The 9,998-nt window shown below is 34.3% G+C and overlaps 1 protein-coding gene across 2 annotated transcripts in view; it reads right to left on the bottom strand.

Annotated features, from left to right (window-relative positions):
• Positions 1–2,242: 2,242 nt before the first annotated feature.
• The window catches only part of LOC147077759 (DGAT1/2-independent enzyme synthesizing storage lipids), a 41,575-nt gene continuing 33,819 nt past the window's right edge, over positions 2,243–9,998 (bottom strand). For both annotated transcript variants that reach the window (XM_085960776.1, XM_085960775.1), the window contains exons 3-7: positions 8,827–8,918; positions 7,656–7,823; positions 6,564–6,757; positions 4,892–5,095; positions 2,243–3,038 (exon numbers count right to left, since the gene is read on the bottom strand). In XM_085960776.1, the coding sequence (XP_085816902.1) occupies positions 2,562–3,038; positions 4,892–5,095; positions 6,564–6,757; positions 7,656–7,823; positions 8,827–8,918 (1,135 nt within the window). In that variant the 3' untranslated portion in view covers positions 2,243–2,561. The remainder of the gene's footprint in view (positions 3,039–4,891; positions 5,096–6,563; positions 6,758–7,655; positions 7,824–8,826; positions 8,919–9,998) is intronic.

Below are 9,998 nucleotides of genomic sequence, written 5' to 3'. Positions count from 1 at the left end.
GCATAACTTAAATATACCTATTTATACAGGTCTTTATTTAATAAAATGAACACGATAAACATTTTTTTTTTGCACTGGCAATCTATTATATAAAACTGACTATAATATAGAAGCGTTACCGAAGCATTTGAATAACATAAACATGCTGTACCTATCTCGTTGCGATGGCCAATAAAAATTAGCAAAACAGCATGGTCCCAAGGACAGAGAAATCTGACAATAGACAATATCATAAACAATGGAAACTATCTAATAAAATTAATAATCACATACAATAAGTTTGTTCATTTATACAACAGCAAAAGACATTCATTGTTAGTACCTAATTGATATGTTTAAAATTTTAATAACAGTAATTTATTGATAGTATTTCTATTTCATTTATTATATTTTAATTTAATAAATACTCTTACCACAGAAGAAATAAATTTCTACATTGAAAATTATAGATAACTCAAAATAACAAAACAATAAATAAATTTATTTTTAAAAATTGTGACAGATTCACTAACTTATTTGGACTTGCGATGATTGAACTGTACATATATAAAGCCGCATTTAGACCAAGCGAGCGAATGTTTGTTCTTCCTCCACTGCAGCGAAATTCTTATGCTAGCTCAACAAAAAGTGGATAATTTCGCTGGAGTGGGGGAAGAATAAACATTTGCTCGCTTGGTCCAAATGCGGCTTTAGATATAAAGCATTTCTATGACTAAGGAGTAAGATACACAATGCTGTAAGTTGCCGCATTGACTAGATCAATTTTTGCATAGACAATGCAATGCACATCTGATATAGACAAACTAACTAAGTATCCACAGCAATGTGACAACTGTGCTGTGTCTCTTAGTCCTAAAGTAATGAAAGGATCTTGCGGCAGACAGAAGGGAGTGAAGACATTTCCTGTAGGCGTTCAAGATCTACATTAGGTTGCACTGCCCTTGATAATGATAATTTTAATGCATAATACAGTCATTCAATTGATGTTTACACATTTTCTTCATAATATTTACACACTATTTGATTAAGCAAGCAGTCAGCAGAAAGAAAACACCGTTTATATTACCGCCACAAAACAAAATGTGTACATATGTACTCTTAAAAATATACTGATTTTTCAACAAAATTATTGAACGGTAACTGTATGTCAACACATAATAATAATACATAGTAAGCAGTCATTTAAGTAGTTGGTTTCAAGAATTATTTCATCCAATAAGAAAACTTACAACATTATAATCTCATATAAAATATTAAGGGCTGGCCACACTGTGCGGAGCAGAACAGATTTAACCACGGCATCTTTCCCGCTTCCACAAATCACCGGCTACACTAGTTGCGTATTTGTGAAATTACCCAACGACAGAGATGCAGAAGTCCCGTTTAATAATCATTGCAGATCATTCTACATAACGGTAAAATCACAACATGTCTGCTGTTGGTTTTCTCTCTTAGGGCCTAATGCATAGTAGTACTTACTTATTTAAATAAGTAGACTTTTGCGACAATCACATGATTTTCTGATAAATAAAAACTAACGTTTTAACAGTCGCCACCTCTGGCGGCGAAACATAAGTGACAGCTGCTATGAAAAGATTACATTTTATAAACAGAAATCGACAATAGTTTCGAAAAGCAAGATTGCATTAAGTAAGTAACGATTATCAACGCAAACACAAATTAAAAATTAATGAATAATTTGTAATAAAGTCTTTAACCAATGGAGAATTTTGTAAATAACATTAACAAACACTTAGACCGTCTTGCCATTTCAATAATAGATAAAATTTGCTAGGAATACTTTATCCGCAGTGAGTACATTTATTCATAAAGCAACCATTAAATAATTATTCCAAGTTTACATTTATATCATTATTGTGTAATTTACATATTTTACGATTTTGCCATAGTAACCACTGTTTTGCTTATCTGTGAATGTTCTATACATCAAGCCCTTAGATTTTCTATACCGGAGTAGTATGGTGTTGTCATACATGTGTTTCATGAAATAGCACAAAATACAATGACTGTTTTTAAAATTCAGCAGTGTGACCGTAATTATATTATAAAACTGAAAAAGTAGAAGACATTCGAATTAAAGGCTGTCATTTCACATCTCTACTATTCAAATTTACCCCAATATACTCATAGAGTACAAGATAGTAAGTTGTATAGAGTTTTTGACATTTGATTTTAAAAGAGAACCACACACCATAGACAATATATAAAAAACCATGTATGGCATCCAATAGGAATACATTTATTTATCCGTAACATTTTCTTTTTAATCCACCACGATCCCACAACACCCAGTACAGCACTTCACATACAGGAATTAAAAGATTCTCTGTTAATACAAATACTCTACATAACAAATTAAAAATAAAAAAAGACATCACATTCAACATTTAATTATTTATAACTCTAATAATATTTTTGAACACTTAATAACATAGTGTCAACGACAATAATATTATTTTCCACTCTATTCATTAAAATAAAATGTTTTTGCAGTTGAATAACATAGAAAATTAACACAGATTCCTATATTTTTAAAGTCCTCAATTATTACAGTTCTTCAAAACAGAACTGTTATCTTTTACGCTGTTTAAACAATTCAAACTTTTACTTTCCTTCAGCACTAACTTATCATCCGGTGAATTTGAAATATTCTCATTAACGCCTAATTCAGAGTCAATCGATTTGACTAAATTTCGTTTCCTAGCAACCGAATGATCGACACCGTTACTCATTGAAACTAAATTCTCCGATTCTTTGCCTTCCAATTCTTCCGGAACCACACAGTCATTATCATTAACAATTTTTTCCTCGGTAACATTATTTTCTTCTAATATAACTGGTAATGTGTCTCGATCAACTGGCACTTTTTCATCTTCAGTCACGCTTTGAGCTTCTTCTGTCTTCAGTATAAGTTTCTTATTTTTCGGAACACGGTAAACGCGTTCAATGAGAGCTCTTGTTATACTTCCCGGAATACGTTGGTGCTCTTCGATCAACTCCTCAATCGCTTTGTGAATCTAATAATAATAAAAAAAGAGTTTTAGTAATTAAGATATCATTCATTCACTCGTAAAATGGTAGGATGTTAGCAACGGAATCTTGATACACATTAACAAAGCATTGTCACAGTAACACATAATCATAGGTGGCTCTCGTGGTGCAGTGCGCAAGGCGCTGGCCTTCCACCTGAGAGTTCTGGATTCGATTGCCGGTGAGGACATACTATTTATATGTTTTTCTCAAAGCCTGGCTGCTTGTGATTGTTCAAAATTACTAACAACCACCTTGTACGAAAAAGCAAGGACATGGTTATTAATAATTCAAAAAAAAAAACACACACACACAAAATCATAGGTACTGTCGGTCACCGGTAAAGTGTCGATCCATGATAACGCGTTTTTATTGGCTTGATCCATAACAGAGAGTTGTCCAGGGAAAGCAACAGGACACAAGACTCAACAACATGCTCAGCAGTTTGGTTATCGATGGAATACCTAAAGGAGAGGGATTTAATCCTCACTTATGCATGTTATAAGCACATCGGGTATATCCGCTGCTTATGCGGTTAGGCCTACTTCCTCAGGCTCCTTGTTCCTTTCAACCAACACCCCTCTTGCCATCCAGAAAGGAAGGCTAGCTAGATTTCAGTCAGCATTTACTTGGTACAATAATATCAATAATGATAGTAAATTCCACCTTCAGTTGTCATAATTATCAAAGGCTAAAAAATATCATAAATACTCATTGATGTGAATATTGTGACCAACAACATTATGCATCAGTAATTTAAAAAACATGACGATTAATTTTTTAAATTCATATTTCCACACAACACTGAGTATTTAAACTGCGGCAAGTATAACGTGAAGCGTGGCCGTTTCAAGAACTACAATCCTCCTTAGCCCATTCCTCTTCGTTACCCTCGCCATGCAATCATTTGACATTTGTTATTTGTGTGTGTTGTAAGTTCGTGTTATGTGTTTAATCATGTTAAGAATGCAAAAAATGTTAAAAAGTGGTAGCAAGAGGATTATAAGTCGTGTTATAACCTACTGCGATACTGCGAAGAACAAAAAAAACAAAATGAGCCCACTGGGCCTAAAATAAGGTCGATGATAGTCAGACAGATATTGAAATAGATATACAGGTAGACAGCGCTCGAAATGGAAAAGTTTACGAACCGGAGCGCTCGACAAATTTTCTGAAGATATTTACATAGTCATCAAATCGTATGTTTTTTTTATAAAAATAAGTGTGTCAGATTTTCTATTCTATGGCCTATCTAGCTTAGACGGTCAACATATTTTTTCCACGAGACGGAGCGATAATTTTACAAATTTCACGAGCCGGAACGGCGCTCCGGTGCGTTCCGTTCCATTTCGAGCCCTGCAGGTAGATATTCTTTGATATTTCAGTGTTATCATTTATAACTAAAAATATCCCGACAGATTGGAAAAAATATTGTCGTCTGATATTGTATTCGATATTCACATTCTGAACCAAAAGTACGGAAAAAAGTCTCTTCATACTGGCAATCCTTTCATAATATATTGCACCGCCACGACGATAGCCATGACACTTCAAGTTATAAGTTTCGCAGTTTAGTAACTGGTGTAGTAAATGTAAATTCATCCTGCCATTGTTTTCAAGGCGGTGAGTTTCAATTTATTATATTATATTGAGAGTCAATTTATCTGATCGTGTAATTAATGTATGTATTATTATTTTAACGGTCAAATATCTGTGCAAATAAATATGTTGGCGGGTTCATTTGTAATTCTTAAATACATCAAATTGAAATCACACTCTCTTCACAGTGGAAGGTAACACAATGAGAAGTGATTACAAGAAAAATAACCGTATGTATTACCTTATCATGCAATTGGTCAGGTGTCAGACTGCCGTCATGAGGAATGGGTTTACCGACGTGTGTGACCAACTTGACAGGGAAGCCACCGTAGATGGGAGCCAGGGGCACTCGTGTCCAGTTGTAAATCCATAAGAAGATTCGTCTCAGCAAGCCAACGGTCCGGAACGCTTCCCGCACATTCATCGTGAAAAGAGGGACGATTGGCTGAAAGTGGAAAAAATACATAGTATTAAGGTATGTATGAAAGTGGTTTCTATTTTGTTCTTAATCACAAACTTTGTTAGTTTGAAGCAGATTTGTAATGATTTTGTTTTGAGATTTAACCAATAAAGAGGGAGCCTATCGCATGAGTAAAACAATAAAATTGACAGCGATTATATCGTCACCGTTCAGGCAAAAGTCACCAACCATAAAAACATAGTTTTGAGATATCGCAATTTGAAAGTTTGAAAATGCAGGAAAAATCAGATTTAAATGTTTTTAAGGTTTTATCTACATTACATTATTGTCTCATGTCTTCTTAATAATTTCTTTAAGGTACTTTTACTTGTTGATGCTAATTAAAACATCTGGAAGGTTTTGAAGGAGGTAAGGTAGCTCAATTATGGTTTGGTGACTTTTGCTTGTTAATAATCTGACCAAAGCGATCTTATTATAACAAGCTAAGGTAAACTATTCCTATTTGGTTATTTTTGCGTATTTCAGACAAGTGTTAGAAGTTTTCAAATGACAAATCAGTAAAACTCACCATCCATAGTACAGTGACTTTTGCTTGTATATTTATAACGAAGGATTTGTTTTTTTAGAGTCAATAATGTCTATTCACCTATAAAGACTTTTGCTTGTTAAGATTTTATCGAAAGTCATTTAGTGGAAAACAAATAATTCGGGTTTAAGCAATATTTTACTAACTAATGTACCGTGGTGACTTTTGCATCTTAAAGAACATAATTTTACGCTTCATGTGACATACTCAACTCAAAACTGCCATTTTCAGGGTTGGTGACTTTTGCCTGAACGGTGACGATATAATGTTTTAGTATGGTTGCATTGGTAACAATACAGAAGTTAATATTTCTTGCGTCGGCGACACTGAATACATTGTTCATGAATTGCAAATGGTGGGCTGCTGTTGACTGTGTTACTTTGGTTAGCACCCTATATACTGATTCTACAAAATTTCTCATTTAAGTATAAATGACTCATTCCATAATATACTTGTACAACTAATGCAGGACATTTATCTCAGAGCAGCCCTGGCAAAGAAATCTTCAACGACAGATGATAAATTTGCTATAAAGGAACCTGTAATGAAAAATTAGTTGTTGGGTTCCATCCAATTGGGTGCCATGTTCATAGAATAAGGTTTTCTTCAACATCTTGGTGATCCACCTTTATTTTTTTCTTTCACCGACCGTAATCTTACAATCAGAGAAAACTGTCATAAACACAATTATTGTACTGTTAGGGCCCTATGCATAGTCACACTTATGTAAATAAGTGGGGTTATGGGATATACGTTATTTGGTATGGGAATGCATCTAAGTAACATTCTCATAATAATTCCCATTCCATGATGCATGAGCATGACTATGCATAGGCCCCTTAATCTTCTAAGCTCGATGATAGTTTAATTGTCAGTCTATAAAAATATGTAAATCATAAATCTCACCACTTTGGCTTCCAGCGCAACTTTAGCGAATCCTCGTCTCTTTTTCCATAGAAGGCGGTAGTTTTGACTACCGAACTGAGCTTCATACACTCCACCTGGAGAGATCGCCAGCATGTTGCCTTCGCGGAGAATGCTCACACACTGTTGCACCGTTCCAGGGATCACATGGAAGCCCTCCATCACTATGGCCCATCCTGACAAAACAATAATACAAATTTATTATTATGTAATATAAGCAGCGTTCGGCTATCAGTAATTAATTATCAAGAATGTTGACGGGGGATTAACGTGGAGTGAAACGTGAAAGTTAGTTACACACAAGAAAATCATATTTTTACGGACGTGTTGAAACCAGCAAACATTATTAAGCTAAACAGTTTACATTACAATGATGACAAAAATATCTTTGAACATACATAATTTTGAAAACACTTCTGAGAAAATATATTATAACCAATAGAAAAAATCTTTTTGAATCGAACCTGAATCTCTCGGGTATCGAGCCCACGCACATAGACCACTATGCTAAAGGAGTCATACTTAATTGCGACAAATTTTAACTAATGGCTTTTAATACTCACTGAAGCGCTTTCCAAATTATGTATGTAAAATAATTAGAATGTTACATTCTTAAATCTTGTGAATTATTTGTTGAATAAAAAAAATATTTAATTAAAAATATCTTTCATTAGTTCTGCAGCTAAACGACATGTCTGGCGTGCGGTAAGGGGTACATTTGAATAGGATCTGAGAAGGTAAGTACAAAGTCATTATAGGCCCTAGAACTTTGAGCGACAGAAATGGGTGAATGCCTCTACATATTTTGATGGCACGACAACTTTGAAATCTAGATACCACACACAACATTTTAACCGATAAATTTTTAGTAACACGAAACTGGATAAAACACAAATTGCACAATGGCGACATACTAATCTCTTGACTGATTGTATAGAAAATTCCCCGAATCAATATCAGTCCACTAATCCATAACAGGTCATAAAAGTACTTCTTCCAGTTTCGTATATAGGACAAATTTATAATAAATAATTGACAGATTTGAGGAATATGTTTTTAGTGAAATATTCTTACCCGGTATTTTAAAGAGTAGTCTGTCAGCCACGGTGTGTATAAGCCTGTTCCTGGAAAGGTACACCTTCGCCATAAAATAATACATATCGATGGGAAGAGCTCCGTGGTAGTAGATGAACAGCACCGGAGAGTCTTTTGGGATGTTCTCCCACCCGGATATTTCGTATCCTGAAATAAAATGAAGATTTTTCAGATTAAATTGACCAATTGATAGCTTATTGCTTCTTTAGAGGAAGCCTAATGAAAATTTTCTATTACAATACTTGAAGGCGATAGTTGAATTAGTAGCCATGGCAAAATTAATATTCTGTATGATGTTGAGACTTGAGAAAAAATGGCGACTCTATAGTCTCGATCACCATCTTTGACGATCATTTGACATTTCATTATTATATGTATGAAATACGCAATATTTGTTTGACTGTTTTTTTATTTATTTGACTGGCTATCTATGGACAAATATTGACGTTGTTGACAAACAGTTATAAGCTACATTTGTATTAAAATGCGAATGCTTTAATTTCGGTACAAGTCGATGTTCGAAGTCGAAGTTTTGTGTTCAAGATGGTTGATGTATGTAGTAATTAATAAACTGAAATCATCCATTCCTAACAAAATCAAGTTCCAGGGTTTATCTTGGCATTAGCTACGTATTTAATAATTTATGGAATTAACTGTTTGACTGAATGTAAAATTGTGTTAAAATGCTTTCGGTTTTTGACAAATGCAGGCGATAGATAATAGGGTAGAGTTTCCTACAAATAAATCCACAATGCGAAATAACTTAATCGTTAGTCCGATTACTCATTATTTTCAACTTCACTTCCATTATGTATAAGCTCCGTTTCCTGGAGAATGTTCTTTTCAACGTCTTTGGTTTATTTTCTTAATCCAGTAAAAATATCTACTGTGGATGGTAAAATATTGGATTGACACAGTAAGACCTCAATTGCAATCTACAATTCTATGAAACAAATTATATTTATAATGAAAGTGTCGGTTTTATCCTCCAATTATTTTGAACAAAAACATGATATTTGCGAGACACAACTGAACTATACCCAAATAATGGAATTACGATTATTTATTATAGAACTGATTTTGTAATGGGTATAAAGAATGAGAAAAATAAATATTCTTATAAGAAGAAAAAGAGGAAGTTTGAATTTACCGTGCCATAACCAGCCGTGAGCATCCCATACTGCGCCGACAGCTTTCCTGCTCCTGTGCCACCAGTCGGCACTGTTTGTAACTAACTGATGCCTGAAATGGAAGGAAAATATACCACTATTAATAACGCCATTCACAACATGGTAGTCAGACACAGATATATTATTCAACATTATAAAATGGTGTTCATACTGTGATCTACAATCCAATATGTCATTCCATGTGTTCCAGGAGGTCCCCAACCCAATTGTTGCACATTGCATATTATTACAAATATCTGACATGTCAACTAGTAGGTACATAGACATCTCAATGTAGGCATATCCATGAACTAAGCTCATAAACATAAACCATCGCGCAGATTTCCTATCAGCAAAGGAGTCCGGCAAGGTGATTCAATCTCACCTAAACTATTTACAGCTACCCTTGAACACTTATTCGGGCAACTTGACTGGAATGACGAATGGCGCTTTGTTGATGACATAGTAATTTTCTCGCAAGACTCAGAAAACCTCCAAAGCAGAATGCAGAAACTCGTTGAAGTAAGCAACAAAGTAGGCTTGAAAATAAATGTAACAAAGATGAAAGTCATGTTCAACTGCTTTGCGGACCAAAAAGAGATCCTCATCAATGGCACTCGGCTTGAACAGGTGAAAAATTACATCTATCTGGGACAAGTGTCTATAAATGGATGGATATTTGATGAAATTGTCCGCAGAGTAATGCTAGGCTGGAGTGCTTTTGGCAGCCTGAATAATGTCTTCAAAAGTGACCTTCCACTGTGGGTCTAGGACGATTTGGCACCGGACAACTGGACGCCACGGAATTCGAAAATAAATAGACGTTAGGTACTTATAGGTACTTTTAAAAAGAATATGTAATATTATTATTTATATTTAAATGATTATATTATGATTTAATAGTTGGTGAGAATGTAAATATGCAGACGTAAATATTGATTTAATCGTGCATATTTTAGGGTTCCAACGAAAAAAGAGTTTTTTTTATTTTATATAAAGCCTTAGGCATGGTAATTCTCAATCCGCAATAAAGAATTCATTATGTCAAGAGTAAAATGAATTAAAACTACTAAGTAGTAGATAGAAACTGATTAAAATACCTCGTCTACGTTCTGTATAAGTGTCTACGACAGTGCGGCGTCCAATTGTCCGG

Source organism: Rhyacophila brunnea, unplaced genomic scaffold, assembly GCF_057557595.1.
Source record: "Rhyacophila brunnea isolate RB1 unplaced genomic scaffold, BYU_Rbru_1.0 scaffold_12, whole genome shotgun sequence".
Taxonomy (NCBI): Eukaryota; Metazoa; Arthropoda; class Insecta; order Trichoptera; family Rhyacophilidae; genus Rhyacophila; species Rhyacophila brunnea.
Note: the sequence above shows the minus strand (reverse complement) of the source record. Positions and strands in the feature narration are given on the sequence as shown.